General features: G+C 59.5%; 1 protein-coding gene across 1 annotated transcript in view; it reads left to right on the top strand.

Annotated features, from left to right (window-relative positions):
- The window catches only part of LOC148135288 (integrin alpha-10-like), a 94,954-nt gene extending 82,362 nt beyond the window's left edge, over positions 1-12,592 (top strand). The window contains exon 7 of the mRNA XM_087985098.1: positions 12,440-12,592. Coding sequence (XP_087841224.1) covers positions 12,440-12,592 — 153 coding nt within the window. The remainder of the gene's footprint in view (positions 1-12,439) is intronic.
- Positions 12,593-18,326: the final 5,734 nt, after the last annotated feature.

Genomic DNA, 18,326 nt, shown 5'->3' on the forward strand with positions numbered 1-18,326 from the left:
GAGGGTCAATGCTGAGGGAGTGCAGCACTGTCGGTGTGTCAGTGCTGAGGGAGTGCCACACTGTCGGAGGGTCAGTGCTGAGGGAGCGCCGCACTGTCAGTGGGTCAGTGCTGTGGGAGTGGGCACTGTTGGAGGGTCAGTGCTGAGGGAGTGGGCACTGTTGGAGGGTTCGTGCTGAGGGAGTGTCGCACTGTCAAAGGTTCAGTGCTGAGGGAGTGGGCACTGTCAGAGGGTCAGTGCTGAGGGAGCGGACACTGTCGGAGGGTCAGTGCTGAGGGAGTGGGCACTGTTGGTGGGTCAGTGCTGAGGGAGTGGGCACGGTCAGAGGGTCAGCGCTGAGGGAGTGGACACTGTCATAGGGTCAGCGCTGAGGGAGTGGACACTGTCGTAAGGTCAGTGCTGAGGGAGCGCCGCATTGTCGGAGGGTCAGTGCTGAGGGAGCGCCGCACTGTCGGAGGGTCAGTGCTGATGGAGCGGACACTGTCAGAGGGACAGTGCTGAGGGAGTGGTCATTGTTGGAGGGTCCGTGCTGAGGGAGTGCCGCGCTGTCCAAGGGTCAGTGCTGAGGGAGTGGGCACTGTCGGAGGGTTAGTGCCAAGGGAGCGGACACTGTCAGATGGTCAGCGCTGAGGGAGCGCCGCACTGTCGGAGGGTCAGCGCTGAGGGAGCGCTGCACTGTCAGAGGGTCAGTGCTGAGGGAGTAGACACTGTCGGAGGGTCAGTGCTGAGGGAGCGGACACTGTCGGAGGATCAGTGCTGAGGGAGCGGGCACTGTCGGAGGATCAGTGCTGAGGGAGCGGGCACTGTCGGACGATCAGTGCTCAGGGAGCGCCGCACTGTCAGAGGGTCAGTGCTGAGGGAGTGCCACAATGTCGGAGGGTCAGTGTGGATGGAGTGCCGCACTGTCGGAGGGTCAGTGCTGAGAGAGTGCTGCACTGTTGGTGGGTCAGTGCTGAGGGAGTGGGCACGGTTAGAGGGTCAGTGCTGAGGGAGTGCCACAATGTCGGAGGGTCAGTGTGGAATGGAGTGCAGCTCTGCTGGAGGGTCAGTGCTGAGGGAGTGCCGCACTGTCAGTGGGTAGGTGCTGAAGGAGTGTCGCACTGTCGGAGGGTCAGCGCTGAGGGAGTGCCGCACTGTCGGAGGGTCAGCGCTGAGGGAGTGGGCACTGTCGGAGGGTCAGTGCTGAGGGAGTGCCGCACTGTCGGAGGGTCAGTGCTGAGGGAGTGGGCACTGTTGGTGGGTCAGTGCTGAGGGAGTGGGCACGGTCAGAGGGTCAGTGCTGAGGGAGTGCCACAATGTCGGAGGGTCAGTGTGGATGGAGTGCAGCTCTGCTGGAGGGTCAGTGCTGAGGGAGTGCCGCACTGTCAGTGGGTCAGTGCTGAGGGAGTGCCGCACTGTCGGAGGGTCAGTGCTGAGGGAGTGCTGCGCTGTTCGAGGGTCAGTGCTGAGGGAGCGCCGCACTATCGGAGGGTCAGTGCTGAGGGAGTGCTGCACTGTCGGAGGGTCAGTGCTGAGGGAGCGCCGCACTGTCAGAGGGTCAGTGCTGAGGGAGCGCCGTACTGTCGGAGGGTCAGTGCTGAGGGAGTGGGCACTGTTGGAGGGTCAGTGCTGAAGGAGTGCTGCACTGTCAGTGGGTCAGTGCTGAGGGAGTGGGCACTGTCAGAGGGTCAGTGCTGAGGGAGCGCCGTACTGTCGGAGGGTCAGTGCTGAGGGAGTGCCGCACTGTCGGAGGGTCAGTGCTGAGGGAGCGCCGTACTGTCGGAGGGTCAGTGCTGAGGGAGTGGGCACTGTTGGAGGGTCAGTGCTGAAGGTGTGCTGCACTGTCAGTGGGTCAGTGCTGAGGGAGTGGGCACTGTCGGAGGGTCAGTGCTGAGGGAGCGCCGTACTGTCGGAGGCTCAGTGCTGAGGGAGTGCCGCACTGTCGGAGGGTCAGTGCTGAGGGAGCGGACACTGTCGGATGGTCAGTGTTTAGGGAGCGGGCACTGTCAGAGGGTCAGCTCTGAGGGAGTCGGCGCTATCGGAGGGTCAGTGCTGAGCGAGTGGGCACTCTCAAAGGGTCAGTGCTGAGGGAGCGCCGCACTGTCAGAGGGTCAGTGCTGAGGGAGCGGACACTGTCGGAGGTCAGTGCTGAGGGAACGGACACTGTCAGAGGGACAATGCTGACTGAGCGCCGCACAGTCGGAGGTTCAGTGCTGAGGGAGCGGACACTGTCAGAGGGTCAAGCTGAGGGAGCGGACACTGTCAGAGGGTCAGTGCTGAGGGAACGGACACTGTCGGAGGGTCAGTGCTGAGGGAGTGGACACTGTCGGAGGAACAGTGCTGAGGCAGCAGATACTGTTGGAGGGTCAGTGCTGAGGGAGTGCCACATTGTCGGAGGGTCAGTGCTGCGGGAGCAGACACTGTGGGAGGGTCAGTTCTGAGGGAGCGGACACTGTCAGAGGGTCAGCGCTGAGGGAGTGGACGCTGTAGTAGGGTCAGTGCTGAGGGAGCGCCGCACTGTCGGAGGGTCAGTGCTGAGGGAGCGGACACTGTCAGAGGGACAGTGCTGAGGGAGTGGGCACAGTCAGAGGGTCAGTGCTGAGGGAGTGGGCACTGTTGGAGGTTCAGTGCTGAGGGAGTGCTGCACTGTCGGTGGGTCAGTGCTGAGGGAGTGCCGCACTGTCGGAGGGTCAGTGCTGAGGGAGCGGACACTGTCGGATGGTCAGTGTTTAGGGAGCGGGCACTGTCAGAGGGTCAGCTCTGAGGGAGTCGGCGCTATCGGAGGGTCAGTGCTGAGGGAGCAGGCACTGTCAGAGGTTCAGCGCTGAGCGAGTGGGCACTCTCAGAGGGTCAGTGCTGAGGGAGCGCCGCACTGTCAGAGGGTCAGTGCTGAGGGAGCGGACACTGTCGGAGGGTCAGTGCTGAGGGAACGGACACTGTCAGAGGGACAGTGCTGAGGGAGCGCCGCACAGTCGGAGGTTCAGTGCTGAGGGAGCAGACACTGTCAGAGGGTCAAGCTGAGGGAGCGGACACTGTCGGAGGGTCAGTGCTGAGGGAACGGACACTGTCGGAGGGTCAGTGCTGAGGGAGTGGACACTGTCGGAGGAACAGTGCTGAGGCAGCAGATACTGTTGGAGGGTCAGTGCTGAGGGAGTGCCGCATTGTCGGAGGGTCAGTGCTGAGGGAGCAGACACTGTGGGAGGGTCAGTTCTGAGGGAGCGGACACTGTCAGAGGGTCAGCGCTGAGGGAGTGGACACTGTAGTAGGGTCAGTGCTGAGGGAGCGCTGCACTGTCGGAGGGTCAGTGCTGAGGGAGCGGACACTGTCGGAGGGTCAGTGCTGAGGGAGCGGGCACTGTCGGTGGATCAGTGCTCAGGGAGCGCCGCACTGTCAGAGGGTCAGTGCTGAGGGAGTGCCGCATTGTCGGTGGGTCAGTGCTGAGGGAGTGCCGCACTGTCGGAGGGTCAGTGCTGAGGGAGTGCCGCACTGTCCGAGGGTGAGTGCTGAGGGATCAGGCACGGTCAGAGGGTCAGTGCTGAGGGAGTGGGCACAGTCAGAGGGTCAGTGCTGAGGGAGTGGGCACTGTTGGAGGTTCAGTGCTGAGGGAGTGCTGCACTGTCGGTGGGTCAGTGCTGAGGGAGTGCCGCACTGTCGGAGGGTCAGTGCTGAGGGAGTGCCGCACTGTCGGAGGGTCAGTGCTGAGGGAGTGGGCACTGTTGGAGGGTCAGTGCTGAAGGAGTGCTGCACTGTCAGTGGGTCAGTGCTGAGGGAGTGGGCACTGTCGGAGGGTCAGTGCTGAGGGAGCGCCGTACTGTCGATGGGTCAGTGCTGAGGGAGTGCCGCACTGTCGGAGGGTCAGTGCTGAGGGAGCGGACACTGTCGGATGGTCAGTGTTTAGGGAGCGGGCACTGTCAGAGGGTCAGCTCTGAGGGAGTCGGCGCTATCGGAGGGTCAGTGCTGAGGGAGCAGGCACTGTCAGAGGTTCAGCGCTGAGCGAGTGGGCACTCTCAGAGGGTCAGTGCTGAGGGAGCGCCGCACTGTCAGAGGGTCAGTGCTGAGGGAGCGGACACTGTCGGAGGGTCAGTGCTGAGGGAACGGACACTGTCAGAGGGACAGTGCTGAGGGAGCGCCGCACAGTCGGAGGTTCAGTGCTGAGGCAGCAGACACTGTCAGAGGGTCAAGCTGAGGGAGCAGACACTGTCGGAGGGTCAGTGCTGAGGGAGTGGACACTGTCGGAGGAACAGTGCTGAGGCAGCAGATACTGTTGAAGGGTCAGTGCTGAGGGAGTGCCGCATTGTCTGAGGGTCAGTGCTGAGGGAGCAGACACTGTGGGAGGGTCAGTTCTGAGGGAGCGGACACTGTCAGAGGGTCAGCGCTGAGGGAGTGGACACTGTAGTAGGGTCAGTGCTGAGGGAGCGCCGCACTGTCGGAGGGTCAGTGCTGAGGGAGCGGACACTGTCGGAGGGTCAGTGCTGAGGGAGCGGGCACTGTCGGAGGATCAGTGCTGAGGGAGTGGGCACTGTTGGTGGGTCAGTGCTGAGGGAGTGGGCATGGTCAGAGGGTCAGTGCTGAGGGAGTGCCACAATGTCGGAGGGTCAGTGTGGATGGAGTGCAGCTCTGCTGGAGGGTCAGTGCTGAGGGAGTGCCGCACTGTCAGTGGGTCAGTGCTGAGGGAGTGCCGCACTGTCGGAGGGTCAGTGCTGAGGGAGCGCCGCACTGTCGGAGGGTCAGTGCTGAGGGAGTGCCGCACTGTCGGAGGGTCAGTGCTGAGGGAGTGCTGCGCTGTTGGAGGGTCAGTGCTGAGGGAGCGCCGCACTATCGGAGGGTCAGTGCTGAGGTAGCGCCGCAATGTCGGAGGGTCAGTGTGGATGGAGTTAGAACATAAAACATAGAACATAGAACATAGAAGAATACAGCGCAGTACAGGCCCTTCGGCCCTCGATGTTGCGCCGATCCAAGCCCACCTAACCTACACTAGCCCACTATCCTCCATATGCCTATCCAATGCCCGCTTAAATGCCCATAATGAGGGAGAGTCCACCACTGCTACTGGCAGGGCATTCCATGAACTCACGACTCGCTGAGTAAAGAATCTACCCCTAACATCTGTCCTATATCTACCCCCCCTTAATTTAAAGCTATGCCCCCTCGTAATAGCTGACTCCATACTTGGAAAAAGGTTCTCATGGTCAACCCTATCTAAACCCCTAATCATCTTGTACACCTCTATCAAGTCACCCCTAAACCTTCTTTTCTCCAATGAAAACAGCCCCAAGTGCCTCAGCCTTTCCTCATACGATCTTCCTACCATACCAGGCAACATCCTGGTAAACCTCCTCTGCACCCGTTCCAGTGCCTCCACATCCTTGCTATAGTATGGCGACCAAAACTGCACACAATACTCCAGATGCGGCCACACCAGAGTCTTATACAACTGCAACATGACCTCAGTGCTCTGGAACTCAATTCCTCTACCAATAAAAGCCAGTACGCCATATGCCTTCTTCACCGCACTATTTACCTGGGTGGCAACTTTCAAAGATCTGTGTACGTGGACACCAAGATCCCTCTGCTCATCCACACTACCAAGTATCCGACCATTAGCCCAGTACCCCATCTTTTTGTTACTCTTACCAAAGTGAATCATCTCACACTTACCGACATTGAACTCCTTTTGCCACCTTTCTGCCCAGTTCTGCAGCTTATCTATATCCCGCTGTAACCTGCCACATCCTTCCTCACTGTCTACAACTCCTCCGACTTTCGTATCATCCGCAAACTTGCTCACCCAACCTTCTAACCCCTCCTCCAGGTCATTTATAAAAATGACAAACAGCAATGGTCCCAAAACAGATCCTTGCGGAACACCGCTAGTGACGGCACTCCAAGATGAACCTTTGCCATCAACTACTACCCTCTGTCTTCTTCCAGCCAGCCAATTCCTAATCCAAACCTCCAACTAACCCTCAATGGCATACCTCCGTATTTTTTGCAGTAGTCTACCATGGGGAACATTATCAAATGCCTTACTAAAATCCATATACACCACATCTACCACTTTCCCCTCGTCCACCTCCTTAGTCACCTTCTCAAAGAATTCAATAAGGTTTGTGAGGCACGACCTGCCCTTCACAAAACCATGCTGACTATCCTTGATCACATTAGTCCTATCCAGATGTTCATAAATCGTATCCCTTACAATTCTCTCTAAGATTTTGCCCACAACAGAAGTGAGACTCACCAGCCTATAGTTACTAGGGTTATCCCTACTCCCCTCCTTGGACAAGGGAACCACATTTGCTCGCCTCCAATCTTCTGGCACTACTCCTGTAGACAACGAGGACATAAAAATCAAGGCCAATGGCTCTGCAATCTCCTCCCTTGCTTCCCAGAGAATCCTAGGATAAATGCCATCAGGCCCAGGGGACTTATCTATTTTCACCCTTTCCAGAATTTCCAACACCTCTTCTCTACATACCTCAAAGCCATCCATTCTACTTAATTGTGACTCAGTACTCACATTGATAACAATGTCCTGTTCCTGATTGAATACTGACGAAAAGTATTCATTCAATGTCTCCCCAATCTCTTCGGCCTCCACACGCAACTTCCCACTACTATCCTTGACTGGACCTATTCCTACCCTAGTCATTCTTTTATTCCTGACATACCTATAGAAAGCCTTAGGGTTTTCCCTAATCCTACCAACTAAGGACCTTTCATGTCCCCTCCTTGCTGCTCTTAGCTCTCTCTTCAGGTCCTTCCTGGCTACCTTATAACTCTCAATCGCCCCAATTGAACCTTCACGCCTCATCTTTACTTAGGCCGCCCTCTTCCATTTAACAAGGGATTCCAATTCCTTATTAAACCACGGCTCCCTCACACGACCCTTTCCTCCCTGCCTGACGGGTACATACTTATCAAGGACACTCAATAGTTGCTCCTTGAACAAGCTCCACATATCAATTACACCCTTGTCTTGAAGCCTACTTTTCCAAGCCACACATCCTAAGTCATGCCTCACCGCATCATAATTTCCCTGCCCCCAGCTATAACTCTTGCCCTGTAGTGCACACTTATCCCTCTCCATCACTAGAGTAAAAGTCACCGAATTGTGGTCACTGTCCCCAAAGTGCTCACCTACCTCTAATTCTAACACCTGGCCTGGTTCGTTACCCAGAACCAAATCCAGTATGGCCTCACCTCTTGTTGGCCTGTCTACATATTGTGTCAGGAAACCCTCCTGCACACATTGGACAAACACTGACCCATCTAACAAACTTGAGCTATAGCTTTCCCAATCAATATCAGGAAAGTTAAAGTCCCCCATAACAACCACCCTATTACTTCCACTCTTCTCTTGAATCATCCTCGCAATTCTTTCTTCTACGTTTCTAGGACTATTAGGAGGCCTGTAGAAAACTCCTAACAGGGTGAGCTCACCTTTCCTATTCCTAACCTCAGCCCAAACTACCTCAGATGGCGAGTCTTCATCCATCGTCCTTTCCACAGCTGTAATACTATCTTTGACAAGCAATGCCACACCTCCCCCTCTTTTACCCCCACCTCTGACCCTACTAAAACATTTAAACCCTGGAACCTGCAACAGCCAATCCTGTCCCTGTTCTACCCATGTCTCCGTAATGGCCACAACATCGAAGTCCCAGGTACCAACCCACGCTGCAAGTTCACCTACCTTATTTCGTATACTTCTTGCATTGAAGTATACACACTTCAAGCCACTTTCCTGTTTACAGGCACCCTCCTTTGAGATTGATGCCATGTTCCTAACCTCCCTACACTCCAGGTCCTGCACCCTAAAGCTACAGTCTGGGTTCCCATGCCCCTGCAGAGTTAGTTTAAACCCCCCCCAAGAGCACTAGCAAACCTCCCACCAAGGATACTGGTGCCCCTCAGGTTCAGGTGTAGACCATCCTGTTTATAGAGGTCCCACCTTCCCCAGAAAGAACCCCAGTTATCCAAATACCGGAATCCCTCCCTCCTGCACCATCCTGCACGCATTTAAGTGTTCTCTCTCCCTATTCCTCGACTCTCTATCACGTGGCACGGGTAACAAACCAGAGACAACAACTCTGTTCGTTCTAACTTTGAGCTTCCAACCTAGCTCCCTGAAAGCCTGCCTAACATCCTCAGCGCTCCTCCTACCTATGTCATTGGTGCCAATGTGGACCACGACTTCGGGCTGCTCCCCCTCCCCCCGACAGTTCAGCGCTGTCGGAGGGTCAGTGCTGAGGGAATGCCGCACTGTCGGAGGGTCAGTGCTGAGGGAGCGCCGCACTGTCGGTGGGTCAGTGCTGAGGGAGTGCCGCACTGTCGGAGGGTCAGTGCTGAGGGAGTGGGCACTGTCGTAGGGTCAGTGCTACGGGAGTGCTGCACTGTCGGAGTGTCAGTGCTGAGGGAGTGGGCACTGTCGGAGGGTCAGTGCTGAGGGAGTGGGCACTGTTGGAGGGTCAGTGCTGAGGGAGAGTCGCACTGTCGGTGTGTCAGTGCTGAAGGAGTGCCGCACAGTCAGAGGGTCAGCGCTGAGGGAGCGGGCACTGTCGGAGAGTCAGTGCTGAGGAAGTGGGCACTGTCGTAGGGTCAGTGCTACGGGAGTGCTGCACTGTCGGAGTGTCAGTGCTCTGGGAGTGGGCACTGTTGGAGGGTCAGTGCTGAGGGAGCGCCGCACTGTCGGAGGGTCAGTGCTGAGGGAGTGCTGCACTGTCAGAGGGTCAGTGATGAGGGAGCGCCGCACTGTCGGAGGGTCAGTGCGGATGGAGTGCAGCGTTGTCGGAGGGTCAGTGCTGAGGGAGTGGACATTGTCAGAGGGTCAGTGCTGAGGGAGTGTGCACTGTCAGAGGGTCAGCTCTGAGGGAGCGGGCACTGTCGGAGGGTCAGTGCTGAGGGAGTGTCGCACTGTCAGAGGGTCAGTGCTGAGGGAGTGCTGCACTGTTGGTGGGTCAGTGCTGAGGGAGTGGGCACTGTCAGAGGGTCAGCTCTGAGGGAGCGGGCACTGTCGGAGGGTCAGTGTGGATGGAGTGCAGCGCTGTTGGAGGGTCAGTGCTGAGGGAGCGCCGCACTGTCGGAGTGTCAGTGCTGAGGGAGCGCCGCACTGTCGGAGGGTCAGTGCTGAGGGAGCGCCGCACTGTCGGAGGGTCAGTGCTGAGGGAGTGCCGCACTGTCGGAGGGTCAGTGCTGAGGGAGTGCCGCACTGTCGGAGGGTCAGTGCTGAGGGAGCGCCGCACTGTCGGAGGGTCAGTGCTGAGGGAGTGCCGCACAGTCAGAGGGTCAGCGCTGAGGGAGTGGGCACTGTTGGAGGGTCAGTGCTGAGGGAGTGGGCACTGTCAGAGGGTCAGTGCTGAGGGAGCGCCGCATTGTTTTTGAGTGTCAGTACTGAGGGAGCGGGCACTGTCGGAGGGTCAGTGCTGAGGGAGCGGGCACTGTCGGAGGGTCAGTGCTGAGGGAGCGGGCGCTGTCAGAGGGTCAGCGCTGAGGGAGCGGGCACTGTCGGAGGGTCAGCGCTGAGGGAGTGGGCACTGTCGGAGGGTCAGCGCTTGAGGGAGTGGGCACTGTCAGAGGGTCATTGGTGAGGGAGTGGGCACTGTCGGAGGGTCAGTGCTGAGGGAGTGCCGCACTGTCGGAGGGTCAGTGCTGAGGGAGTGGGTACTGTCAGAGGTTCTGTGGTGAGGGAGTGCCGCACTGTCAGAGGGTCAGCGCCGAGGCAGTGTCAGACTGTCAGAGGGTCAACGCAGAGGGAGTGGGCACTGCAGGAGTGTCAGTGCTGAGGGAGCGGGCTCTGTCGGAGGGTCAGTGCTGAGGGAATGGGTACTATCAGAGGGTCAGCGCTGAGGAAACGGGCACTGTCAGAGGGTCAGTGCTGAGGGAGTGGTACAATCGGAGGGTCAGTGCTGAGGGAGCGGGCACTGTCGGAGGGTCAGCGCTGAGGGAGTGGACACTGTCAGAGGGTCAGCGCTTGAGGGAGTGGGCACTGTCGGAGAGTCAGTGCTGAGGGAGTGCCGCACTGTCAGAGGGTCAGTGGTGAGGGAGTGGGCACTGTCGGAGGGTCAGTGCTGAGGGAGTGCCGCACTGTCGGAGGGTCAGTGCTGAGGGAGTGGGTACTGTCAGAGGTTCTGTGGTGAGGGAGTGCCGCACTGTCGGAGGGTCAGCGCCGAGGCAGTGTCAGACTGTCAGAGGGTCAACGCAGAGGGAGTGGGCACTGCAGGAGTGTCAGTGCTGAGGGAGCGGGCTCTGTCGGAGGGTCAGTGCTGAGGGAATGGGTACTATCAGAGGGTCAGCGCTGAGGAAACGGGCACTGTCAGAGGGTCAGTGCTGAGGGAGTGGGCACAATCGGAGGGTCAGTGCTGAGGGAGCGGGCACTGTCAGAGGGTCAGCGCTGAGGGAGCGGGCACTGTCAGGGTCAGCGCTGAGGGAGCGGGCACTGTCAGAGGGTCAGTGCTGAGGGGGTGCCGCAATGTCAGAGGGTCAGTGCTGAGGGAGTGCCGCACTGTCAGAGGGTCAGTGCTGAGGGAGTGGGCACTGTTGGAGGGTCAGGACTGAGGGTGCGGGCACTGTCGGACGGTCAGCTGTGTGGGTGCACCGCACTGTCGGAGAGTCAGTGCTGAGGGAGTGCCGCACTGTCAGAGGGTCAGTGCTGAGGGAGTGGCGCACTGTCGTAGGGTCAGTGCTGAGGGAGTGGGCACTGTTGGAGGGTCAGTGCTGAGGGAGTGCCGCACTGTCGGAGGGTCAGTGCTGAGGGAGTGCCGCACTGTCGGAGGGTCACTGCGGATGGAGCGGACACGTCAGAGGGTCAGTGCTGAGTGAGTGTGCACTGTCAGAGGGTCAGCTCTGAGGGAGCGGGCACTGTCGGAGGGTCAGTGCTGAGGGAGTGCCGCACTGTCGGAGGGTCAGTGCTGAGGGAGTGCCGCACTGTCGGAGGGTCAGTGTGGATGGAGTGCAGCGCTGTTGGGGGGTCAGTGCTGAGGGAGCGCCGCACAGTCAGAGGGTCAGCGCTGAGGGAGTGGGCACTGTTGGAGGGTCAGTGCTGAGGGAGTGGGCACTGTCAGAGGGTCAGTGCTGAAGGAGCGCCGCACTGTTGGAGGGTCAGTACTGAGGGAGCGACGCACTGTTGGAGGGTCAGTGCTGAAGGAGCGCCGCACTGTTGGAGGGTCAGTACTGAGGGAGCGGGCTCTGTCGGAGGGTCAGTGCTGAGGGAGCGGGCACTGTTGGAGGGTCAGTGCTGAGGGAGCGGGCACTGTCGGAGGGTCAGTGCTGAAGGAGCGGGCACTGTCGGAGGGTCAGCGCTGAGGGAGTGGGCACTGTCGGAGGGTCAGCGCTTGAGTGAGTGGGCACTGTCGAAAGGTCAGTGCTGAGTGAGCGGGCACTGTCAGAGGGTCAGTGGTGAGGGAGTGGGCACTGTCGGAGGGTCAGTGCTGAGGGAGTGCCGCACTGTCGGAGGGTCAGTGCTGAGGGAGTGGGTACTGTCAGAGGTTCTGTGGTGAGGGAGTGCCGCACTGTCAGAGGGTCAGCGCCGAGGCAGTGTCACACTGTCAGAGGGTCAACGCAGAGGGAGTGGGCACTGTAGGAGTGTCAGTGCTGAGGGAGCGGGCTCTGTCGGAGGGTCAGTGCTGAGGGAATGGGTACTGTCAGAGGGTCAGCGCTGAGGAAATAGGCACTGTCAGAGGGTCAGTGCTGAGGGAGTGGGCACAATCGGAGGGTCAGTGCTGAGGGAGCGGGCACTGTCAGAGGGTCAGCGCTGAGGGAGCGGCACTGTCAGGGTCAGTGCTGAGGGAGCGGGCACTGTCGGAGGGTCAGTGCTGAGGGAGTGCCGCACTGTCGGAGGGTCAGGACTGAGGGTGCGGGCACTGTCGGACGGTCAGCTGTGTGGGTGCACCGCACTGTCGGAGGGTCAGTGCTGAGGGAGTGCTGCACTGTCGGAGGGTCAGTGCTGAGGGAGTGCTGCACTGTCGGAGGGTCAGTCCTGTTGGAGGGTCAGTACTGAGGGAGGGCCGGATGAGGGATGAGTGATGGGAATGTTGCTGGGGTGTCAGTGCTGAACTTTCTAATTCAGTTTGTCGTGGTGCAGCCAATATGATCGAAGTTAGAGTGGACTTTATTTTCACTGCTGTGCAGTTGTGGTACCTTAAAGTGTTTGGTTAATGTGCAGCCAGCACCTTCAGGTTTCAGAACTGGCAGAGGATGGCTGGTGTGTGTACACCCAGTGGGGTAAAACAGCGGGGTATACCAGAGGAAATCCTCGAATACTTGGAAACCAATGTGCTGGTTGTGCAGCTGCTGTGTACATTGGATGTCTAGGACTGGCTCAGATTTGCTACTTTCCCATTTCCAATGTGTAGGTTGTTTCCCTCGTTGGGACAGACAAGCAGCTTTGTAGGATTTAACACAGGCTGAGGGGAATGTTTGGTCACAGTCTGATTGCTCTGACTTTGCTTCCTGCCCTTAGATTGGAGTGCTACAGTATGCAGAGACAGTGGTTCATGAGTTCAGTCTGGGCGAACACAAGACTGCACGGGAAGTGGTGGAGGCTGCCAGAAATATCAGTCGCCAGGGCGGCCGGGAGACCAAGACAGCAATGGCAGTGAAAGTGGCCTGGTAAATAGCAGCTTTATTCACCATCCCATTACAGTTACCCATGTGATAGGGATCCAGTTACAGCCTGGTCGGCTTACACAGTCATGGGGCTGTACACATAACAGGTTCAATACGTCTGGGACAGTGCACCTAATCATTCCCAAACGCCGAGAGAGTGCACATTATAGACTCCCATACACCGAGAGAGGGCACACTATAGACTCCCATACACCGAGACAGTGCACCCTATAGACTCCTATATACAGAGTGCACGCTACAGACTCCCATACACTGAGAGTGCACCCTATAGACTCCCATACACTGAGACAGTGCACCCTACAGACTCCCATACACTGAGAGAGTGCACCCTATAGACTCCCATACATCGAGACAGTGCTCCTTATAGACTCCTATATACAGAGTGCACGCTACAGACTCCCATACGCTGAGAGAGTGCACCCTATAGACTCCCATACACTGAGAGAGTGCACACTATAGACTCCCATACACCGAGAGAGTGCATCCTATAGACTCCCATACATCGAGAGAGTGCACACTATAGACTCTCAGACTCCGAGAGAGTGCACCCTACAGTCTGCCATACACCAAGAGTGCACCCTATAGGCTCCCATACACCAAGAGAGTGCACCCTATAGGCTCCCATACACCGAGAGAGTGCACACTATAGACTCTCATACACCGAGAGAGTGCACCCTATAGGCTCCCATACACTGAGAGAGTGCACCCTATAGGCTCCCATACATCGAGAGAGGGCACACTATAGACTCCCATACACCGAGAGAGTGCACCCTATAGGCTCCCATACACCGAGAGAGGGCACACTATAGACTCCCATACACTGAGAGAGTGCACACTATAGACTCTCAGACACCGAGAGAGTGCACCCTACAGTCTGCCATACACCGAGAGAGTGCACACTATAGACTCCCAGACACCAAGAGAGTGCACCCTATAGGCTCCCATACACCGAGAGTGCACCCTATAGATTCCCATAAACCGCGACAGTGCAACCTATAGTCTCCCATACACCGAGAGAGTGCACATTACAGACTCCCATACACTGAGAGAGTGCACCCTATAGTATCCCATATACCGAGAGAGTGCACACTACAGACTCCCAGACACCGAGAGAGTGAAACCTATAGACTCCCATATACCGAGGCAGTGCACACTATAGACTCCCATATACCGAGAGAGTGCACACTACAGACTCCCAGACACTGAGAGAGTGCAACCTATAGACTCCCATACACCGAGGCAGTGCACCCTATAGTCTCCTATAAACAGAGAGAGTACACACAATAGATCCCATACACCGAGAGAGTGCAGCCTACAGACTCCCATATATCGAGAGAGTGCACCCTACAGACTCCCATACACCAAGAGAGTGCAAACTATAGACTCCCAAACACTGAGAGAGTGTACCCTATAGACTCTCATACACCGAGAGTGCACCCTACAGACTCCCATACACTGAGAAGTGCACACTATAGACTCCCATACACCAAGAATGTGTATCCTATAGACTCCCATACACCAAGAGAGTGCAGCCTATAGGTTCCCATACACCGAGAGAGTGCACACTATAGACTCTCAGACACCGAGAGAATGCACCCTACAGTCTGCCATACACCGAGAGAGTGCACCCTATAGGCTCCCATACACCGAGAGAGTGCACCCTACAGACTCCCATACCCCGAGAGAATGCACCGTATAGTCTCCCATAGACTGAGTAGTGCACACTATAGACTCCCATACACCAAGAGTGTGCACACTATAGACTCCCATACTCCAAGAGTGTGCACACTATAGACTCCCATACTCCAAGAGTGTGCATCCTATAGACTCCCATACTCCAAGAGTGTGCACACTATAGACTCCCATACTCCAAGAGTGTGCATCCTATAGACTCCCATACACCGAGAGTGCACCCTGTAATGTCCCATTCACCAAGGGAGTGCACCCTACAGACTCCCGTACACTAAGAGAGTGCACCAGTACATTGGACGGTATTGGTCAGGGGGAGGGGATGATGATGGTGGGGAGGGCAATTTGGTGGGGGAGGCGGTGATGGGGGGGAGGGGTGATGATGGAGAGGAGGGGGTGATGGTGGGGGAGGAGGGGGTGATGGTGGGGGAAGAGGGGGTAATGGTGGGGAGGAGGGATGATGGTGGGGAGGAGGGGGTAATGGTGGGGAGGAGGGGGTAATGGTGGGGGAGGAGGGGGTAATGGTGGGGGAGGAGGGGGTAATGGTGGGGAGGAGGGGGTGATGGTGGGGAGGAGGGGGTGATGGTGGGGAGGAGGGGGTAATGGTGGGGGAGGAGGGGGTAATGGTGGGGGAGGAGGGATGATGGTGGGGAGGAGGGGGTGATGGTGGGGGAGGAGGGGGTAATGGTGGGGGAGGAGGGGGTAATGGTGGGGAGGAGGGGGTGATGGTGGGGAGGAGGGGTTATGGTGGGGGAGGAGGGGGTGATGGTGGGGAGGAGGGGGTGATGGTGGGGGAGGAGGGGGTAATGGTGGGGGAGGAGGGGGTAATGGTGGGGAGGAGGGGGTAATGGTGGGGGAGGAGGGATGATGGTGGGGAGGAGGGGGTGATGGTGGGGGAGGAGGGGGTAATGGTGGGGGAGGAGGGGGTAATGGTGGGGGAGGAGGGGGTAATGGTGGGGAGGAGGGGGTAATGGTGGGGGAGGAGGGGGTGATGGTGGGGAGGAGGGGGTAATGGTGGGGGAGGAGGGGGTGATGGTGGGGGAGGAGGGGGTAATGGTGGGTAGGAGGGGGTGATGGTGGAGGAGGAGGGGGTAATGGTGGGGAGGAGGGTGTGATGGTGGGGGAGGAGGGGGTGATGGTGGGGAGGAGGGGGTAATGGTGGGGGAGGAGGGGGTGATGGTGGGGGTGGAGGGGGTGATGGTGGGGGAGGAGGGGGTAATGGTGGGGAGGAGGGGGTGATGGTGGGGGAGGAGAGGGTAATGGTGGGGAGGAGGGGGTGATGGTGGTGAGGAGGGGGTAATGGTGTGGAGGAGGGGGTGATGGTGAGGGAGGAGGGGGTAATGGTGGGGAGGAGGGGGTGATGGTGGGGGAGGAGGGGGTAATGGTGGGGGAGGAGGGGGTGATGGTGGGGGTGGAGGGGGTAATGGTGGGGGAGGAGGGGGTAATGGTGGGGAGGAGGGGGTGATGGTGAGGGAGGAGGGGGTAATGGTGGGGAGGAGGGGGTGATGGTGGGGGAGGAGGGTGTGATGGTGGGGGTGGAGGGGGTGATGGTGGGGGAGGAGGGGGTGATGGTGGGGGAGGAGGGGGGTGATGGTGGGGGAGGAGGGGGTGATGGTGGGGGTGGAGGGGGTAATGGTGGGGAGGAGGGGGTGATGGTGTGGAGGAGGGGGTAATGATGGGGGAGGAGGGGGTAATGGTGGGGAGGAGGGGGTGATGGTGGGGGTGGAGGGGGTGATGGTGGGGGAGGAGGGGGTAATGGTGGGGAGGAGGGGGTGATGGTGGGGGAGGAGGGGGTAATGGTGGGGGAGGAGGAGGTAATGGTGGGGGAGGAGGGTGTGATGGTGGGGGGAGGAGGGGTGATGGTGGGGGAGGAGGGGGTAATGGTGAGGGAGGAGGGGGTGATGGTGGGGGAGGAGGGTGTGATGGTGGGGGAGGAGGGGGTAATGGTGGGGAGGAGGGGGTAATGGTGGGGGAGGAGGGGGTAATGGTGGGGGAGGAGGGGGTAATGGTGGGGGAGGAGGGGGTAATGGTGGGGGAGGAGGGTGATGGTGGGGGAGGAGGGGGTGATGGTGGGGGAGGAGGGGGTAATGGTGGGGGAGGAGGGTGTGATGGTGGGGGAGGAGGGGGTAATGGTGGGGGAGGAGGGGGTGATGGTGGGGAGGAGGGGGTGATGGTGGGGGTGGAGGGGGTGATGGTGGGGGAGGAGGGGGTAATGGTGGGGAGGAGGGGGTGATGGTGGGGAGGAGGGGGTAATGGTGGGGAGGAGGGGGTGATGGTGGGGAGGAGGGGGTAATGGTGGGGAGGAGGGGGGTGATGGTGGGGAGGAGGGGGTGATGGTGGGGGAGGAGGGGGTAATGGTGGGGGAGGAGGGGGTAATGGTGGGGGAGGAGGGGGTGATGGAGGGGGAGGAGGGGGGTGATGGTGGGGGTGGAGGGGGGTAATGGTGGGGGAGGAGGGGGTGATGGAGGGGGAGGAGGGGGGTGATGGTGGGGAGGAGGGGGTGATGGTGGGGGTGGAGGGGGTAATGGTGGGGGAGGAGGGGGGTAATGGTGGGGAGGAGGGGGTGATGGTGGGAGGAGGGGGTAATGGTGGGGAGGAGAGGGTAATGGTGGGGGAGGAGGGGATGATGGTGGGGGAGGAGGGGGGTGATGGTGGGGGAGGAGGGGGGTGATGGTGGGGAGGAGGGGGTAATGGTGGGGGAGGAGGGGATGATGGTGGGGGAGGAGGGGGGTGATGGTGGGGGAGGAGGGGGTGATGGAGGGGGAGGAGGGGGGTGATGGTGGGGAGGAGGGGGTGATGGTGGGGGTGGAGGGGGTAATGGTGGGGGAGGAGGGGGTAATGGTGGGGAGGAGGGGGTGATGGTGGGGAGGAGGGGGTAATGGTGGGGAGGAGAGGGTAATGGTGGGGGAGGAGGGGATGATGGTGGGGGAGGAGGGGGGGTGATGGTGGGGGAGGAGGGGGTGATGGTGGGGAGGAGGGGGTGATGGTGGGGAGGAGGGGGTAATGGTGGGGGAGGAGGGGATGATGGTGGGGGAGGAGGGGGGTGATGGTGGGGGAGGAGGGGGGTGATGGTGGGGGAGGAGGGGGTGATGGTGGGGGAGGAGGGGGTAATGGTGGGGAGGAGGGGATGATGGTGGGGGAGGAGGGGGTGATGGTGGGGAGGAGGGGGTAATGGTGGGGGAGGAGGGGGTGATGGTGGGGAGGAGGGGGTAATGGTGGGGGAGGAGGGGATGATGGTGGGGGAGGAGGGGGGTGATGGTGGGGGAGGAGGGGGTGATGGTGGGGAGGAGGGGGTAATGGTGGGGAGGAGGGGATGATGGTGGGGAGGAGGGGGTGATGGTGGGGAGGAGGGGGTAATGGTGGGGGAGGAGGGGATGATGGTGGGGGAGGAGGGGGGTGATGGTGGGGGAGGAGGGGGTGATGGTGGGGAGGAGGGGGTAATGGTGGGGAGGAGGGGATGATGGTGGGGAGGAGGGGGTAATGGTGGGGAGGAGGGATGATGGTGGGGGAGGAGGGGGGTGATGGTGGGGGAGGAGGGGGTGATGGTGGGGAGGAGGGGATGATGGTGGGGGGAGGAGGGGGTGATGGTGGGGAGGAGGGGGTAATGGTGGGGAGGAGGGGATGATGGTGGGGGAGGAGGGGGGTGATGGTGGGGGAGGAGGGGGTGATGGTGGGGAGGAGGGGGGTGATGGTGGGGGAGGAGGGGGTGATGGTGGGGAGGAGGGGGTGATGGTGGGGAGGAGGGGGGTAATGGTGGGGAGGAGGGGATGATGGTGGGGGAGGAGGGGGGTGATGGTGGGGGAGGAGGGGGTGATGGTGGGGAGGAGGGGATGATGGTGGGGGAGGAGGGGGTGATGGTGGGGAGGAGGGGGTGATGGTGGGGAGGAGGGGGTAATGGTGGGGGAGGAGGGGGTGATGGTGGGGAGGAGGGGGTGATGGTGGGGGAGGAGGGGGTAATGGTGGGGGAGGAGGGGGTAATGGTGGGGAGGAGGGGGTAATGGTGGGGGAGGAGGGGGTGATGGTGGGGGAGG

The sequence above is a fragment of the Chiloscyllium plagiosum genome, unplaced genomic scaffold (assembly GCF_037043375.1).
Source record: "Chiloscyllium plagiosum isolate Xiang-an unplaced genomic scaffold, Cpla_swu_hap1 HiC_scaffold_50, whole genome shotgun sequence".
NCBI classification, from domain to species: Eukaryota; Metazoa; Chordata; class Chondrichthyes; order Orectolobiformes; family Hemiscylliidae; genus Chiloscyllium; species Chiloscyllium plagiosum.